Raw genomic sequence first — 20,547 nt, 5'->3', positions numbered from 1 at the left:
TGTATTGGGGAAGCCTAGACAAAGCATCAGCCATGAAGTTCTTTCCCCCCCCCCCCCCGCGAATGTACTTGAGGGTAAAGTTGAAATGGTTGAAATGTTGCGCCCAATGCACCTGTTTAGGAGATAGCTTTCATGGGGTCTTCAATGCTTCCAAATTTTTATGATCAGTCCATACTTCAAAAGGGTGTTTCGCCCTGTCTAGGAAATGTCGCCAGGTCATCAAAGTCCATCTGACCGCAAAAGCTTCATTTTCCCATATAGCCCATCATCTTCTATCTCTGTCAGTTTGCAAGAGTTGTAAGCGCATGGCTGCAATTTTCCATCAGCGTTCGTTTGAAGTAATACTGCCCCCACTGCCACATCACTGGCATCAGCTTGAACGATAAATGGTGCCTCCATATCTGGGTGTTTCAAAATGGGTTCAGCTGCAAAGAGTCGCTTTAATTTCTCAAAAGTGGCTTGGCACTCCATAGTCCAATCCAAAGGTTTACCTGGTCTGGGCTTGGCTTCCCCTTTTGACTTTAGGAGATTTGTAGTGGGTGCGAGGAGGTGCCCACTCAGTTACAGCCTTGACTTTTGCTAGTTCCATCTCAATGCCATTGTGGGAGATACGGTAGCCCAAGTAATCAATTTTCTCTTGATGAAATTCACATTTAGACAATTTGGCATAAAGTTCCGTGGCCCAGAGTTTCTTGAGTACTGATCGTACTAAAGTCATGTGTTCATCACATGTTTCCGTGTAGATAAGGATGTCATAAGGTAGACCATCACGCCCTTGTACAGGTGTTCATGTAAAACTTCATTTATTAATTGCATGAAAACAGCTGGTGCCCCCTGTAGGCCAAATGGGAATACTCTGAATTGAAAACACCCGAATGGGCAGTTGAAAGCAGTTTTCCATTCATCTCCCTCTTTGATTCTGACTCTGTAGTAGGCCTCTCTTAGGTCCAATTTCATAAAGATCTTCCCTTTACCCAATTGGGCCAACATATCCTTCATCAGAGGGAGGGGGTATACATTTTCCACGGACACAGTATTAAGATTTTTGTAGTTAACACAGAGTTGAAAGGAGCCATCTTTCTTTTCTCTAAACAACACAGTGGCACCCACACGTGGTCTAGCAGGTTCAATAAACCACCTTTTCAAATTTTTTGTCAATAAACTTCCATAATTCCTCCATTTCGCGTGGGGTCATTGAGTAAATCTGGGGTTTTGGAAATTTTACTCCTGGGAGGATCTCAATGCTGCAATCCGTCGCATGGTGACTTTATCAGAGGATTTTTCACTGAAAATGAAAGGTCCCAATATTCCTTTGGGATTTTCTCCTCCCCCTCATTTTTTTCCTGCACCGCAGCCGCTTGGTTAGGTTCAGCATTGGTAATATTGGAAACCCTCCTTTCTCCCTCAGGGGGTTTAGCGGATCGGATGCGCAACCACCCTTTCTTCCAGTTGATATGTGGGTTCCATTTATGTAACCAGGGTAAACCCAGTATGAGAGGCCGGTCCATCCCCGGTGCCACAATGAAACTTAATGTTTCCTGGTGATCTCCCATCCATATGTCTATAGGTTCAGTCACAAAATGGGCAGGAGCCCCCCCCAGCTGTAGACCCATCTAGCTGGCAAAAAGCAATGGGGACTTTCAAAGTTCTCAGTTTCAAGCCCATTTTTTCCACCACTTCCGGGCTAACAATGCAACGTGTGCATCCCGAGTCTAAAAGGGCGAGCATTTTCTTGGGTGCCAGTAGAGGGCACTTTAAGTTCTACTGGGATGGTCATGGGGTCCAATCAGGAACTTACCAGATGGTCATCTTTCGGATTCAGTTTCACTTTCCCCCGATGAGGAGGATGGTTCTTCTTCTCTTGGGATGGGAGGGAATTGCGCAACAGGTTCCACCCCTTTCATGGCGGTGTCCCTTCTCTTCCCAGGTTGTTTGTTTGGTTTTTTCTTGCCCCCGGCAGGGGGCTTTAAGCCAATCTTGGAGTGGCAATTTGCTGACTGGTGCCCCTCCTTTCTACAACGGAAGCAGGTGGTAGACTGGGGCTTGCTTGTAGACCAACTTTTTCCTTCTTTTGGAGTTCCTTTGGGGGTGGGTTGGGAGGGGTAGCTTTCTCTTTCTCACTTTGTTTGCAGTACTTGTCTCTGGCTAAATCGATCTCTATGTCTGCTGCCAATTCATACCAGTGTTGCGAGTTATGAGGGGGGCTGTTTACACAGTTTTGGTATATATCTTTGTTCAAGCCATCCATAAAACTGTCCATTAAAGCTTCTTCTGACCAATCCCGTATATAAACAAACAATTCACGAAACTCTTGTATGTAATCAGCCACTGGGTTCTTCCCCTGGGTAAGGGTTTTCATTCTGGTTTTCCGCTACATGAGCAGGTTATCAAAGCCTTTCCTCGGAGCGGCCATAAACCTATTATAGTCTCTCAGCAGGGGGGAGTCATCATTATGCAGGGCAACGATCCATGGCACTGCCTTGTTCTCCAGCGCCTTGGTAACAACTCTTACCTTGGCTTCTTCTGTGGGGAGATCCTCTCCGAACTGTTGCATGAAATTCCAGACTTGGACCAGGAAAAATCCTAGTTCTTTTGGGTCACCTCCTGCTGCTGCTGCTGTCGGGGCTTCCCCTCATGATGAGCTCCACTGTCTACCCCCAGGGCCCCCCTTGGGTGGAACAGGACTTCTGCAGTTCTCTCCTCTAGCTCTGGGAGATCAACTTCTCTTTTGGGACTGCTCTTGTGTAAACGTCGCCTCTCCCAAGCCTCTTGAAAGAGTTTCATAGCCTGGGACATCATAAGGTTCTCCTCGTTGGCGTCCTGCCAAGCAGTTGCCGGCCGCCGATGTCACCTTGTGGTAACTCCAGTCGGAATTTCCTCAGGATCATACTTCTGTCCCATTCCCAACAACCACCTGGGGCGGATGGATCGTTCCTCCAAATTCAGATCTGCCATCCACTCCGTCTCCAAGGGACATGAGAATGCAGCCTTCCCCATGTCGTCTTCCTGGTCGCTGCCTGGGTAGGACATTCCTTTGAAGGTTTTGGTTTTATTTACATTCCCCTTGGAAGGTGTTAGCTCTGGGATGAGTGCGAAAGTGAGATCTTGCTTAATGTCAAGCCGGCCTCCCTCAGCAACCAAGAAAGAAACCACTTAACTCCATTTTGCAGAATTAAGAGTACTTTTACTGGTTATGAAAAGATAGCAGCTAAGCAAAGCAAGATCTGAGGCAAAAGCGGGCGAAATCATACATATCAATATGTGACCAACCCCCTCCCCCTGGTAACCCTCATCCCACTGTCCAATCTGCAAATCCCTTAGGTGTTATGTGAGTTCCATCTTCAAGGAGCATCATCAGGTTGGTATGCAGGACGGTTGGCCTTGGCCAACACCCAGCACTAGTCTCCAGCATGCGCAGTAGACGGTGAGACCAAAACTCTCTTTTCACCATCTCTCCTGTACTTAAACTTCCCCTCCCAAATACCACCCTCTCCCCGTTTCAATGGCAGCTGAAAGCAAATAGCGAAATAGAGGCTGACATCCAGGCTCAAGTCTTTTTGATATGACAAGCTTTGCACATATGGATTGGGAGATTTTCTGCCATTCTTCCCCTCAAGCTCAGTCATGTTGGATGGCAATAATCAGTGGACAGCCATTTTCAGGTCCCTCCAGAGATGTTCAATAGGGTTCAAGTCAGTTGTCTGGCTAAACCATTCTAGAACATTCACAGAGTTGTCCCTAAGCCATTACTGTGTTGTCTTGGCTGTGATCTTAGAATTGTTATTGTGTTGTTACGAACCTTCAGCCCAGTCTGAACACTGTGGAACAGGTTTTCATTGAGGATATCCCTGTACTTTGCTTCATTCAGCTTTCCCTCAACCCTGACCAGTTCCCCAGTCACTGCTGCTGAAAAAACACCCCCTCAGCATTATTCTACCACCACCATGCTTTATTGTTGGATGATATCGGGCAGGTAATAAGCAGTGTCTGGTTTCTTTCAGACATAGCATTTAGAATTGAGGCCAAACAGTTTAATCTTGGTTTCATTGGACCAGAGAATCTTGTTCCTCACAGACTGAGTCTTTCAGGTGCTTTTTGCAAACTCCAAGTGGGCTTTCATGTGTTTTGCACTGAGGAGTGCAAAACACTCCTCAGTGCAAAAGCCACTGAGGAGAGGCTTTCGTGGCCACTCTGCCATAAAGCCCAGCTTGGTAGAGGGCTACAGTGATGGTTATACTTCTGGAACTCTGTCTCATCTCCATACAGGATCTCTGGAGCTTAGTCAGAGTGACCATCAGATTCTTGGTCACCTCTTTTACTAAGACCCTTCTACCTCAATTGCTCAGTTTGACCAGGCAACCAGCTCTTGAAGAGTCCTAGTTGTACCAAATATCTGAGAATTACGTTTCAGAATTATGGAGGCCATTGTGCTCATAGGAATCTTCAGAGCAGCAGAAATTTTATTGTAGCTTTCCCCAGATCTGTGCCTTGCAACAATCCTGTCTCTGAGCTCTGCAGGCAGTTCCTTTGACCTCATTGCTTTTGCTATGTTTCAATATGCATTGTCAGCTGTGAGGCCTTCAATAGAGATGTGTGTCTTTCCGAATCATTTCCCATCAATTTAATTTACCACAAGTGGAGTCCAATCAAGGTGCAAAATCATGTCAGCAGCAATCAAGAGAAACGGGAAGCACCTAAGCTAAATTTCAAGTGTTGTTGCAAAGGGTCTGAATACTTATGCCAATGTCATATTTCACTTTTTTCTTTTTAATAAATTTACAGACATTTCTAAAATTCTGTTTTTACTTTGTCATTATGGAGTACTGAGTGTAGATTAATGACAAAAACAACTCCAGAATCAGGGTGCAGCATAACAAGATTGATAAAAGTGAAAAGAGTCTGAACACTTTCTGAATACTCTATAAATATATTTAGTTACACACTTAATATCATTTAGAATTCAAGTCTTACAGAATTTTCTATTTTGAAGCAGTTTCCATTGAGTTAAATATGAGAGGTAAACATTTGCAAGTTATTTACAGGAATCCTAGCATAAAATTTATGATCTTTCACTCTATCATTGGCAATTTCTTAAAACGGGATGTATATATTTGTGATATATGGAATTAATTGGAGTACTTAGATTCATTTTTCTTCTTTTAATACATGCATGAGGTACTAATAATTTTAAATGCTGTAGCATATTTGTGATTGCCTTCTGTTTTGATGCATATTGATCTGGTAAATAGAAATGTCTGTCTAAAGCTATTAGCACTCTAGTACTAAATACTATTATAGCTTTTGAGGTAGATGCAAGCTCTTTAGATTGCAGAGGCATTACAAAAGATGAAGCGATGACCTTTCTCCAATGGATACACTGCGTGCATTCCAAAAAATATTCATATACGTGATATGAAGGAAAGATTCCAAATAAGTTCAGTGCAATAATTCTGTATTGCATTATTCTATTAGAAACCTTTGAAAATGTTTCAACAAAAGTACAATTTTCTGTAGCTTAAAAAAAGAATGAATGAAAAGAATGAATTTTGTAATGAATAGTTTTGTTACAATCTTTATTGTTTACAATAAAATTTTGCTGATTCATTCATTCGTCTGACTTAATATAAAAAAAGTCATGTCTTACTAAACATTTCAGCTGGAGACTGTTGAAACTCATCCAAAATCTTGAAGTAGCCATTGGTATTTGAACATTATTACATTTGAAAATGTTACATTGCTGATAGAGAAGATTTGGTAAACTAATTTATTCTTTATTCATATTAATGAATGCTACTTTTTTTCCCCTCTCAAAAGGTTACGGTTTTGTAGATTTTGATAGTCCAGCAGCTGCACAGAAAGCTGTAGCATCTCTTAAAGCAAATGGTGTGCAAGCTCAGATGGCTAAGGTAAGACTAATGTGTGAACATTGCTTGATTGTACTGCTTTACTTTAATATAATGTGATATTAGTTTATAGCAAAAAATTGAGATACTTTTGTCATTCTTTTCAGAATCAAAATGTCCAATGAATTTGCCTTATTCATTTATAGATTTTTTTTTCTTTTCTCCTGTACTGTTTTGTTTATTTCTTGATTATCATCAGTCTTTATGCATTTATAAATGTTGGATACTTCCCCCCTTTTTATTACATTTAATTTTATCGTGAAAAGAACAAAAAGGCAGTACCATAAATCATTTGCGCCAAAGCTTCTTGAGCCAGTCCAGATTTCCCTTCTTTCATTAAATATGGAATATAAATATTGAACAATAAGAAAAGAATTGTATCCCAAAGGTACTTTCTGGTTCAGTGGCTTCTTGAAAAAGCACCTTTGGGACAACCATGACCTGGAGTATTGAGAATTTTATAAGAAACATATAGGTTGGATATGAGATGAAATGGTCCCAGGATTTCAGATATTAAGAAAGATTTTACTTCATGGATAGCTGGTGCAAATAGTTGGTGGAAATATGTAATGCTTTAAGCTATAACAAGGTAGCCCATATTTAGGATAAGTACCCAAAAGTCAACATCTATTGACACTATTCTACCTTCGATAACATGCTTTACAGGTTTGCAGGCCTGGAGCTCATCCCTTTTAATATAGAAAATGTTTGTTTGAATATAATAATGAAGATTTAAATTGCCTGGTGTTTATGCGTACCTAGAAGTTTGCTGTTATGAAACACTTATAGACTCCATTGTTATTTTTTTTAAATGATCCAGTTCAAATGACATTTTATTGTATGATATTGGGACCACAATAAAAAAAGGAAAATTAGATATTATGCATTATTTCATGTAATGTTTTTAATAGTGTGCATTTGATTAATAACAAATATTTTTGTTACTAATCAAATGCACACTAATCAAGTACTAAGGATTCTTTTATTCTGTCTGTGCTCTTTGCACATATAAGTCTAAGATGTAAGGGATTTTACTAACGGTTATGAATGTCTTAATTCATAATACCATGTGTGTGATTTGGTACCAACCAAGGTAGGCATCTCAAGGCAAAAGCATGAAATATTGATTCAGTTTAGAAGTTCCATAGTTTCTTCACCTGAGAAACTCATGTTACATATTTTCAATATTAATTAAATTTTCAGAAGATCACTGTGTACCTACATTTCAATAATAGGAATGGAAAATGGAGAATGAAAAAGGATTTAAGTTAAGGTTGTATAGGAATACACATGGACGTGACTAAATTAATGAGTACTGGCTGTTCATCAGTTCTAACTGAAACTAATAAGACAGACATGGGAATCTTTGTCCTTTATGTGTTGCTGAATTGCAATTGTCAATATACACTAAACTGTACCACCCAGAGGGAAAGGGCCAATGAAGCAAGTGATATTGAATAGCATCATGCAAATAGCACATATGCAGTTTATTTATTTGTGAATTGATATTATGATTTCAGCATCAGCTTTATGTCTTCTTGAGTATCTTTGTGTAGATGACAATTGATGATGAATTTTCTTCTGACTTCTGAAGATGGTTCTATTAGTTATTGCTCTTTGTCTATTTAAGTACTCTTTCCCCTCCTATCAAACTACTTCTATTTATGTTTAGAGGTTGTAAGTTACTATTGTAAAAGTTGCCTATTTTCTTTTGATAAAATTCGTTGCTGTTGTTTTTTTTTTAAATTCCAGTCTATGCTTGGAATAAACAGCTATAGATATATAGATAGGCAATGTAGAAGTCACAAGAAAGGACAGATACATACACACACACACACACATCAGAAAACAGCACACTGTTTTACTTGATATTCCATTTTTCTCTGAAGTAGACCTCCTAGGAGTTAAGTATACGTGAAGCCGCTGGGCGAGATCATCCGTGGTTTTGGGGTTGAATACCATCTGTACGCTGATGATACGCAGCTGTACATTTCAACCCCAAACCACCCCAATGAGGCTGTCGCAGTGATGTCTCGGTGTCTGGAAGCCGTCGGGGTCTGGATGGGGGACAACAGACTCAAACTCAACCCCTCCAAGACTGAGTGGCTGTGGCTTCCGGCACCTCGGTTCAGCCAGCTGATTCCATCGCTGGCCATAGGGGACGAGCTACTGCCCCCTGTGGAACGGGCGCGCAATTTGGGCGTCCTCCTAGATGCCCGGCTGTCAATGGATGACCATGTGGCAGCCGTGGCAAGGGGGGCATTCCACCAGGTTCGCCTGGTGCGCCATTTGCGCTCCCTACTGGACCGGGATGCCCTACGCACAGTCACTCATGCGCTGGTGACGTCTCGCCTAGATTACTGTAATGCTCTCTACATGGGGCTTCCCTTGGGACGCGCCCGGAGACTGCAGCTAGTCCAGAACGCAGCCGCGCGGGCTGTCATGGGGAGTAATAGGTACTCCCACGTAACACCTCTCCTGCGCGAGCTGCACTGGCTGCCTGTGGTTTTTTGGGTGCGTTTCAAGGTCTTGATCACCATCTTTAAAGCGCTCCATGGCACAGGACCTAGTTACTTGCGGGATCGCATCCTGCCACACACATCCCTGCGGCCAATTCGCTCTCACAGGGAGGGACTTCTCCTGGTGCCGTCCACCAGGCAATGCCAACGGGCGGCGCCAAGGAGTAGGGCCTTCTCTGTGATGGGCCCAACCCTCTGGAATGACCTCCCCCCCGACATTAGAACCACCACCGACTTCCGCTCCTTCCGACAAAAATTGAAGACTCACCTGTTCCGATTGGCTGGCCTGGCACAAGCATAACTGTTACCTCCTGGCAGACAGATTTCTTAACTGGTATTTTAGGGGAATTGTTTTTAAATTTAATTTTATGGGATATTTTTAGGGGTTTTAGAACTATATTTATATACTTTACTCAGCTGTACAGTTCGTTTTAACCTTTTTTAACCTCCTCCACATCTATCTTCCTATTTAACAATTTTAACTGTTCAATTATCTAGTTATTTATATGATGTATTTCTTGCATGGACTGTACACCGCCCTGAGTCCCTTTCGGGAGAGGGGGCGGTCTATAAGCGCTCAGTAAATAAATAAAATAAATAAATAAATAAATTATGTTATGAACAAATATATTTCAAAAAGATTTGGAGGAATTCAATAATTTAATTACTATATCAGTGAATGTAAAATAAAACCATTTTTGCAAATAATACATATATCCTCTTTAGAGTCCATCACTCATTCAAAAATCCAAATAGTCTTGATCAATGCTGTACAGTATATAGAATCATTTGCATTGACGTTTTCATTTTAATGGTCAAAATTAAATGGAAATATCTCCTAAAACTCACTCAAAACATTTATAAAAAAACAAAACAAAACCATTTCTATAGATAACACACAGGTGGGGATAGCATCCATGCATGGGTTAACACTGTCCGTTCTCATATTGGACTGAGTCTGATTAATAATTAATCAATACCCTTTATAACTCGCCCTTATGGGTAACTCCACCCATTTTTCGACTCAGTCCACTCTGAGGATGACTGTGTTATCCAATTCTCCATTCCATTGATCTTCGTCTATAAAGATTGGAAATATCAAATTTACAATAATACGTTTGCCCTCCGGTGAGTAAAGCTGATAAATCCGGCGATACCCTCACATACCTTTGGAGGTCCCCGGTGGCTGTGTTGGGCTGTGCGGCCTAGGCCTGTCAGACCCACGTTGTTGAGAAAGAATTTGCCTCGGGCATCTGACTAAGGAGCAACCAGGTCCTGGTCTGTTGGAGTAGAGAGAAACCTTCAGAGGCTGCTTTGTGTTACCGCGGCTGTAGCCCACAATTCAAGGCTCCCCTACAGGCGCGAGTGTCCTTGGGAGCGGGGATATCTGCCATGTTTCGCGCCCACCTACGCACAGGGTGAGGAGGCGTCTGTCGGATCCATCCTGCGGGCCCCTCCTAGCCACACCGCACGCCAGATCCCCTATCAGCTGATCTCACAACTAGAGGAGCGCCACAGCCAAGACACATGCACCTTCGATCTGGTCGCCCTCCATGCGCCTCTGAGGCTAGAAACGGCTGAAGAAAGAGCGACCAACGTGTGCCGCCTTCGCTGGGCGAGGGAGAGCAGGGCGATGAGTTGCAGCCACCATTTTGCCTCCCGCCTCAACCAACAGTCAGAAAACGGTGTGAACTGCCATCTTGGCCACTGAACGGGGCGCGACCATCATTTTGTCCAAATTTTTCATTATGGCGGACAGTAGTGACCCGAGGCTGGCTTCTGGGCCTAGTGAATGCTTCGTTGGGCAAGGGGTCTCTCCCGGCCGCCTTGAAAGAGGCGGTGGTGAGACCCTTGCTCAAGAAGCCTTCCCTGGACCCTTTGGAGCTGGCCAATTATCGTCCTGTCTCCAACCTTCCCTTTTTGGCGAAGGTTGTAGAGAGTGTGGTGGCCCACCAGTTCCCACGACATCTGGAGGAAAATGATTATCTAGACCCGCGCCAGTCCGGCTTCCGCCCCGGTCACAGCACGGAGACGGCCTTGGTCGCGTTGGTGGATGATCTCTGGAGGGCCAGAGATAGAGGTTGTTCCTCTATCCTGGTCCTATTAGACCTCTCGGCGGCTTTTGATACCATCGACCATGGTATCCTGCTGCGCCGGCTGGAGGGGTTGGGGGTCCGGGGCACCGTCTTGCGGTGGTTCGGCTCCTTCCTTTCTGACCGGACGCAGCGTGTGACAGGAGAAGAGAGGTCGACCCTATGCCCCCTTACTTGTGGGGTGCCACAGGGGTCGGTCCTCTCGCCACTCCTGTTCAACACATATATGAAGCCGCTGGGTGAGATCATCCGTGGTTTCGGGGTGGGATACCATCTGTATGCTGATGATACTCAGCTGTACTTTTCCACCCCGAACCACCCCAACGAGGCCATCGAAGTGATGTCCCGGTGTGTGGAAGCCGTACGGATCTGGATGGATGACAACCGACTCAAGCTCAACCCTTCCAAGACGGAGTGGCTGTGGGTACCAGCCCCCTGGTTCAGCCAATTAATTCCATCATTGGACATTGGGGGCATTCATCTTGCCCCCGTGGAGCGGGCGCGCAATTTGGGCGTCCTCCTGGATGCCCGGCTGTCCATGGATGACCATGTGACAGCCGTGGCAAGGGGGGCGTTCCACCAGGTTCGCCTGGTGCGCCAATTGCGCCCCCTACTGGACCGGGATGCCTTGCGCACAGTCACTCATGCGCTGGTGACGTCTCGCTTGGACTACTGTAACGCTCTCTACATGGGGCTTCCCTTGAAATGCACCCGGAGGCTGCAGTTGGTCCAGAACGCAGCCGCGCGGGTAATTATGGGGAGTACTAGGTACTCCCATGTGACACCATTCCTGCGCGAGCTGCACTGGCTTCCTGTGGTCTATTGGGTGCGTTTCAAGGTTTTGATAACTATCTTTAAAGCGCTCCATGGCTTAGGACCTAGTTACTTGCGGGATCGTATTCTGCCCCATACATCCCTGCGACCAATTCGCTCGCACAGAGAGGGGCTCCTCCAGGTGCCGTCCGCTAGACAATGTCGTGGGGCGGCGCCTAGGAGTAGAGCCTTCTCTGTGGCGGGCCCAGCCCTGTGGAATGACCTCCCTCCGGATATTAGGAATACCTCTGACCTCCGCTCCTTCCGTATTAAGCTTAAGACCCACCTATTCCAAGCAGCTGGCCTGGCTCAACTTTGATCTAACCATATCGCTCCTGACGGGTTTTTAACTGGGTATTTTAATTATATTTAATTTCTAGGGGTTTTATATACTGTATTTTAATTGTTTTTATCAATCGACCTCCTCCTTGTGTATGTTTTAGTGTATGTCTTTGCTATATGTTTGTTTTGTTTACATATTTATTTCGTATGTTTCGTTGTACGCCGCCCCGAGTCCTTCGGGAGAGGGTGCGGCTAAGAAATAAATATATTATTATTATTAGTAGTAGTAGTATCCCGGGGCCTTTCCCTGAGGAGACCAGAGAGGGACAGGGGCTGGCCCCAAGGCTAATGACACCGGCAACTCCCCTTTCGCCAGAACGGCCCTCAGCTTCTCAGGCTGGTGGGGAGGCCAAGGCCCACAGAAAGGTCCACAAGGATGGCAAGACCACAAAATCTAAGAAGTCCTTGAAGGTGGCTGCCAAGACAAAACACATCAGCTCAGAGCAGCAGCACCATTCGCTCCCAATACACCTGGAACAACCACACCCCAGATCAGATACCAGGCCCCTTCCCATCGGAAATCAAGCTCACGCCTGTTTAGCCCGATGTGGCCATCGATTGACCCACCAATATCAGCTCTTCACTCCAGCACTACACTGCCAGGCTCACAGGAGGAGGTCCTCAAGCCTGAGGACAGGAGAGCAGAGCAGATCCTCCAGAGGGGACACCAGGCAGTGACATGGCCGTGCAGGCCTCAACAGCTGCTTCACTCTTTTCTAGATCCAGCGTCTCCTGGCTACAACACTTACAGGAGAGGATCCCAGCCAGCGACTCCAGGGCGCATCAGGATCTAAACAAGATCATCGCCACAGTACAGTTCTTTGCAAACGCCACCCTGAGCTACGAGGTTTGCCTCTCAAACCATGGCTTCTGCTGTCACCTCCTGTTGCCTCCTTTGGCTGAGACAATGGCAGACGGATGAGGCACAAGTGGAGATTGACTGCCAAACCATAGGGGAGAGTTTGGGGACACCCTCATACCTTTACTGGTGGAAGGGAAAGATAAATGTAAGGTTCTGCCATCAAATGTTAAGAAGGGTTTCTCCCGTCCTGGCCCCTACCCTAGGAGACAACCATATAGGCAGCAGGACTATGGAGGTTCCTTCCAAAGCTGTGACTATAACACTACGGGCTTTCGCACACAGACCACCTTTGGCCAACGCCAGCGCCAGATGCCTTATAGGCAGCAGAGGGGCACTCAGGGCAAGCTTTCGGGGGAACCAATACAATCATAAGCAGTGAGCAGTCAGAGGATCAGTTCCCATCGGAGCATGCTTACTCCGCTTTGCCAACCAGTGGGATGCCACCACTTCAGATGGTTGGGTTAGGGCCATGCTTAGGGCTGGTTTGGCCCTGGAATTCATCTCCCCCCCCCCCAGGTTTTTCATCCGCTCCCCCATTTCTCATAACCTGCAAAGGCAGCTCCTGAAGCACACGGCTATCCAACACCTTCTGGATATTGGCCATTCAGGAGGTGCTGGAGGGCCAGCGCCATCAGGGGTTCTACTCCATCCTCTTCATCATCCCCAAGTCCTCGGGAGGATGGAGGGCTATTTTGGACTTTAAAAGGTTAAATCGTTATTTACAATTTTAAAAGTTTAAGATGCCTTCATTGCAGACCATTTTAGAATGTTTAAGGCCTGCCTTACCTCGGTGGATTTAACGGAAGTGTACTTGCACGTACCCATCCTCCAAGACCACTGTCAGTATTTGCGTTTTTGTTATGCCAATGTTCATTACCAATATAGGGCTTTGCCCTTTGGCCTTTCCTTGGCTTCTTGTGCATTTACTAAGATCCTGGCAGCTTTTGCTGCACATTTGAGAAGCATACCAGTCCAAGTACGTTGCTACCTGAATGATATTTTGGTACAATCTACCTCAAGAGAGAGAGAGAGCCAATATGGACCTTGCAATCATGATTCAAGCTCTGCAGTCACATGGATTTTCCATAAATGTTCCAAAGAGTCACTTTATACCCAGAACCAGGACCCTGCACCTGGGGGTTTGGATTGACACTCAGGCAGAACAGATATTCCGCTCTGAGGAGCATTGGGATAGTCTCCAAAGACTGGTAACACAGGTGTTGGGTGACAGCAGGTTGCACTGGCTACGCTATCAAAACTATTAGGGAAGATGGTATCCACCATTGCTATTATGCCCTGGGCCAGGTTACATTACAGGGAGCTTCAATGGTTCCTTCTGTCTTTCCAGAAACAGATAACAAGCATGTCCTTATCAATTCCCTCCGCTAGTGGAGGTCCCCAGCCATAGAACAGGGCTGTCACTTGGGTTGGTGCGGAGCTTCACATTGGGGTTGATATGACAACTTTTCCGAGCTCTTTGGATAGCCGTCGAATTCGGATCGTCTGGATGGTCCAATCCGGACCTAAACCGTCCCGAAGAGACCGTGAAAGGTAGGGGGAGATCCTGCGGTCCCAGAGACACCCGCAAAGTCTCTGGTGACCTGGAAAAACCCCCTTTGCCAGCGATCGTGAGTCAGCCCCTAGACTGCTGATACTGCTGATAGCTCCTACACGCAAGCGCAGGAGAGAAGCATGTCGTTCTGGTGAGAGTTTTTAAATATTTTTTCTATTGGAGAGAGAATACCCTAAATTTGAAAATTTAAGTTAAAATAAAGGCTGACTAGAGAGATAGTGATGGATTTAAGATGGCCAATTGAAGTTTTTCTTTTTTCCTTTTATTTTTGGAAGCCAAGCTGGACTTTCAATCGCAATTCAATGTGGATTGGCTTATTGCACTTTTTTATATTTTTATTTCTGTACTTTGTGGGATCACTGAATTTAAATTTTAACTGCTTTGAAGATTCTTTTTTGTCTTTTTTTTCTATTGGCTTTTCTTTTTGTATTTCCAAATTTCTGTTTTTTGAAGTTAAAAAAGTTAAAAATGAAGCCGGGGAAAAATAAGCATTGAGAGTGGATACAATTAACACTGCCACCTAGTGGACTTGAAACATTGTTACTAAGTGTTACTGTTTGAACTGTTTAGAGAGAAGCTGTTCTCTTGAAGGCTATTTGGTTAAGAAATGATAGGGGCAGAAATACAGTTGTTTACACAGCTGTTTCCTGTGGAACTTTCAGTATCTGGAAACCTACTTTGGACTAAACAGAAGCTCTAAGGGAAAGCTCAGAGTGACCTTGGAAAGACTTTCATCTTAAAAAAGAAAAAAGAGACTTTGAATCTTTTTTCCCTAGCTTTGTGGTAGTGCATATATTATTTTTCTGGGGAGGTGGTGATTTTTTTCCCCTTGGCTCCTTGACTTCTTCTTTTTTAAAGCTTTTGAAGTATTGACTCTTGATTTTTCTTTGCTCTCTTTTCCCTTTGAAGATATTGGAAATGGATGGCTTGCTCTAAAATTTGAATAAATTGGACTGAAGATTTTTTTCTTTTCTTTCTCTTTCTTTTCTCTCTTTCACTTTTCTTTTTAAGTAAGAGATCTTTATTTTTTCTCTTTCTTCTCTCTTTTTTCTCCTTTCATTCTATCTATAACTTTGTACTTTTATAAGCTGATGCTTAAATCTTTGTGATACTAATTAGACTAATTGGACTAAAATACGAAAGAAAAAACTTAGAATTGAGACAATAGAACAAACAAACTGAAAGCATAGAACAAAAAACAGCTAAAATGGAAGGAAAAATAGAAGATATGCAAAATTGGATGATGAAATATGAGGACAGAATCCAAAAAATTGAAGAAAAAGTTCAACAAGAAGAGAAGAAAGTTGAGGAGTTTGACAGCAGATTGAGTGACGTGGAAAGGGAGAGTAGTGAAATATTAGGATGGGAGATGGATAGGTCTGAATTTTTCTTAAGATTTCAAAACATAGAAGAAGAAAGAGGAGAGAACCTAGTACAAATAATATCTGAAATTTTGATAAATGTATTAGAGATATCCCAAGAGAAGATGATGGACAGCATAGATGAAGCGTTCCGAGTATATACAAGATTTGCAATGAGAAATGCTCTTCCAAGGGATGTCCGTGTAAGATTTACTAAGAAAGCAACTAAATTACAAATATTACAGAAAATGAGAGATAGAAAATTAGAATATAAAGTTTGTAGTTCTGAAACAAATTCCAAGAAGAGTGAGAGAGAAGAGAATATCATTTTTTGACCAAGGTTCTGATTTAAAAATGTGTTAATTATAGATGTCTCATACCGGAAGGTCTATTATTTGTATGGCAAGGACAAAGATACAGAGTAGACACAATTGATATGGCAGAAGCTTTCTATGCGGAACATTTTAGAGAAATGGCTGAGAAAACTGGAAAAGAAGTACTATTGGTACAACTACTGGAGGCACCCATAATTGAGATTGAAAAAATAGAAGGTGCTGAAGGCAGAATTGATAAAGAAGAAGGCATGGTGGATGGAGTAAATCTCAGAGAACAACGAGAACCCAGATCAATTAGAACTATAAATCCTGTATATAAAGTATAATCATGGAGGAAAGAAAAATGGTGGCAATCAATATAAACGGACTTAACTTAGCAATTAAAAGAAGGAAAATATTTCACAAATTAGAAAAGCTAAAATTTGACATAATTTGCCTACAAGAAGTGCATAATCAAAAGAGATATGAATATTTATTAGCACAACCAAAGCTTGGAAAAATGTTTACTACACTGGCGAACTATAAGAAAAGAGGAGTGATTTTCTATATTAAAGATAATATTCCAGCAAAATTAATTTATACAGATGAAGAGAGAAGAATCTTGATGGTGGAAATTATGGATAATATTTTAAAAAATACTTTTAATTGCAATTTATGCTCCTAATGAAAAACAAAATGAATTTTACAAAAAACTCCACAAAAAAAAATCTGATTTGGACTATGCTGATATTTGTATGATGGGAGACTTCAATGGCATTGTAAACCAGAACATGGACTACAAAACACACAAAACAACCAAGTTAAATAGAAAATTGCTTCCGAAATCCTTTTTCAGGATGATAGATGAAACAAATTTAAAAGATATTTGGAGAGAAAGAAATCCTACAGAAGAACAATATACTTTTTATTTAATAGACATTCATCATTTTCCAGAATAGATATGATATGGGCCTCAACGGAACTGTTTTGTAATGTACAAGAAATTGAGATTGAAACAAGCACCTGGGCGGATCATAATCCAATTATAATCAAATGGAAGGGCCAAAGGACAAGATCTAGATGGACATTAAATAATACCATATTAAAAGAGAAATACTTTGTACAGAAAATGGAAAAAGAACTGGATTTTTTCTTTAAAGAAAATAGAAAAGAAGATACATCAATGCAGAATCTTTGGGATACAACGAAGGCTGTTATTAGAGGTCTAATAATAGATTACATAAGGAGAAATTTAAAGTAAAGACAAACATATAAAGCTCTAGAGAACGATTATAAAATACTTGAAAAGAGTTACAGAGATCTCCACAAAAAAAAGATGTTAAAATAAAAATGGATACAATTAAACATAAAATAGATCTACTGGAAAAAGAAGAATTGGCACAAAAAAATTAGAGGCACCAAACAGAACTACTTTGAAAATGCAAATAAGCCAGGCAGATGGTTGGCATATCAACTGAAAAAAGAGAGAGAAGCAAAGAAAATATTGCAGCTAGGAGATGACCAAGGACAAATTCAATATGGAAATGCTGAGGAGAAGAAAATTATACAAGACTATTATGCCAAGCTGTATGAACAAGAGAAAATAGAAGAGGGAGGAGTCAAAAAATATTTACAGGATGCTAATCTTCCCCAGATACCAGATGAAACCAGAACAATGTTGGAAGGTAAAATAACGATGATGGATCTAACGGAAGCACTTAAGAAACAAAATAATGGAAAGGTCCCGGGACTGGATGGATTACCAGTGGAATTCTACAAAACATTTGAAGAATCCTTGTCTCTCCCACTCTTAGAAGTTATGAATGAAGTGATGTCTGAAAGTAGAATACATAAGTCATGGTCAGAAGCATACATTACATTGCTACCCAAAGAGGAGACTGATTTAACCCAAACCAAGAATTATAGACCAATTTCTTTATTAAATTCAGATTATTATTTGCATCTATATTAGCAGAGAGACTTAAAAAGTACCTAAATAGTTTTACCCACTCTGATCAAAATGGCTTTTTACCAAAGAGACAAATTAACGACAATATGAGAATGATTTTGAATACTTTGGAATATTATGAGGCTCATCCTGAAAAACAAATGACTTTGATGTTTCTTGATGCACAGAAGGCTTTTGATAATGTGAATTGGCAATTTATGTTCTTACAATTAGAACAGATGAATTTTGGTAAGAAATTTATTCAAACTATACAAATGGTATATCATAAACAAACAGCAAAGATAATGCTAAATGGTGAACTGACAGACTCTATTGAAATAAAGAGAGGTACGAGACAAGGTTTCCCACTATCACCATTACTATTTGTCTTAACATTAGAAGTCTTAAACAGAAAGATTAGAAAAGAAGAAGAAATAAAAGGAATGAAAATTTAAAAAGAATATAAGCTACAAGCGTTTGCAGATGATTTGGTTTTTATCCTTGAAGATCCACTAGAGACAGCACCCAAATTGTTAGAAAGAATAGATGAGTATGGAAAAGTAGCAGGCTTGAAAATAAACAAAGACAAAACAAAGATTTTGACAAGGAACATACCATTAAGACAAAAGGAAGAGTTGGTGGACGTTTTGTAGATTCAAGTCACAAGCAAGGTTAAATACTTGGGGATATATCTATCAGCTAGATGCAGTACTTTTAAGGAGGACAATTATACTAGACTAAAGCAACAAATTGCGACTGACTTGATGAAATTGGAAAATCTACAACTATCAATGATAGGAAGAATTTCTACAATTAAAATGAACATTTTACCCAGAATCTTATACCTGTTCCAGACAATTCCGATCAGATTGGGCAAGGACTTTTTTGAAGATTTAAATGAAATAGTTTTGAAGTTTATTTGGCAAGGGAAAAAAGCAAGAATAAAACTCAAGTTACTACAAGAGGCTAGAATAAGAGGAGGATTGGGCTTACCTGACTGGGAGTTATATTATCAAGCAACAAACCTGATGTGGATTAAGGAGTGGATAACACTAAAAAACTCTAGATTATTGAATGTAGAGGGTCATGATTTACTCTTGGGATTGCATGCTTTTTTATGATATAAGGGAACTAAAGTACATGGTTACTTTAGAAGACATGATATAAGGGAGGCTTTGCTATTAAACTGGGAAAGGTTAAAAGATTACATTACTTAAAAACTCCAGTCTGGATATCAACCATTGAAGCATTTTCATATCCAATAATATATAAAAAGGAACAAACAGTTAGATATGTTGAAATATTGAATGCAGAGGGTGAACTCAAATCTATGCAAGAGTTGAAACAAGAAGGAATAGAAATGAATTGGTATTCATATGTGCAGATACACTCTAGATATAATGAAGATAGAAAATCAAAAGGTCTTTATAACAAAATTTTAACAGGTACTGGTGAAAAAGTAATTAAAAAACTATATGGATATTTATTAGAGGTCAAACTACAAGAGGAACAAGTTAAAGAAGCTATGATAGCTTGGGGGGGGATTTTGGACATGGGATTGATTTAGAGAAATGACAGAAATTAGGGTCCCAAAATTATAAAATGACGATGTCAACTGCATATAGAGAAAATTTGTATAAGATGTTTTACAGATGGCCTCTACCCCCAATGGCAATTGCAAGAATGTCCAAGAATAAATTGAAAAAGTGTTGGAAATGTCATCAGATACCGGGTTCTTATTACCACATGTGGTGGGTTTGCATTGAAGCTAAAAGATACTGGAGTAAGATTCACATGTGGTTGGAGAAAATGATACACAAACACATAGACCTTAAACCAGAGATTTTTTTTATTGGGAATCATACCAGAAATTTACAATAAAAACTTGAAATATTTGATTATAAAAGTTTTAACAGCAGCTAGAATCGTATTTGCAAAAAATTGGAAAAATGAAACAATACCAAAAAAGGAGGAAGTTATTCGAAAGATAATGGAGTGGGCTGAAATGAGTAAATTGACATTTGAAATCAGAGAACAAGAAGATGAGCAATTTTATAAGATATGGGATTTGTTTTATCAGTGGTTGGACAAAAAAATCTGGAAATGAAAAATGTTTTATTTATATTTGAATTGAAGGAGATAAGTGATAATACAATTATGTTGTTAAATAGATTAATAACGATACAATGACATACATATGAATTGAATAATTTACATACATATGAATTGAATAATTTAGAATGAAGGATAAGGATAATAATGAATCTGTGTACATTTAATAGATGATTGGTGATATTATGCATAACTATAGGTAGTAATGTATATTATAAAGATATCTTGTTGATAAATGGTTTAATAAGGAAGTAATGAAGGATTGGTATATCTATGAAGTGAGCATTTAGAATACTTTGTTTAAAAATGAAGGAATAATATTTTTGTTTGAATGTATGATGTACAAGGACAACAATGAACATAAGCATACTTGATGGATGATTAGCGGGATTATGCATAATTGTAGTGATGTATAAACATAAATAGTTGGTAAATTCTTTTATATTGTAAAAATAATCAGAATGAGATAAGTGATTACATAAAGGTATATTGTTATTAAATAGACAATCAAGAATGCAAGGGAATTAGGTTTGTTGAAAGGAAAGAAATATTAACTGTAATTGAATATATGATGTACAATGAAAGTGAGGTACCTAGTCATATTAGATGGAAAATTTGTGACTGTATACAAAATTGAAAATATGGATGCACAAAAGCTTGTAACCAAAGGACATGCTGTATGTAATGGATGAGAATTTTTTATGTTG

General features: G+C 41.0%; 1 protein-coding gene across 3 annotated transcripts in view; it reads left to right on the top strand.

Moving 5' to 3' along the window:
- The window catches only part of RBMS3 (RNA binding motif single stranded interacting protein 3), a gene marked incomplete at its 3' end in the record, with an annotated part of 523,098 nt that overhangs the window by 222,452 nt on the left and 280,099 nt on the right, over positions 1 to 20,547 (top strand). For all 3 annotated transcript variants that reach the window (XR_014173613.1, XM_081933468.1, XM_081933469.1), the window contains exon 4: positions 5,815 to 5,906. Coding sequence is in view for 2 of the 3 variants with exons in the window: in XM_081933468.1 (XP_081789594.1) it covers positions 5,815 to 5,906 (92 nt within the window). The remainder of the gene's footprint in view (positions 1 to 5,814; positions 5,907 to 20,547) is intronic.

The sequence above is a fragment of the Natrix helvetica genome (assembly GCF_964273705.1).
Source record: "Natrix helvetica genome assembly, chromosome: Z".
NCBI classification, from domain to species: Eukaryota; Metazoa; Chordata; class Lepidosauria; order Squamata; family Natricidae; genus Natrix; species Natrix helvetica.
The sequence above is the reverse complement of the archived record's forward strand: the minus strand, read 5'-3'. Positions and strand labels throughout refer to the sequence as shown.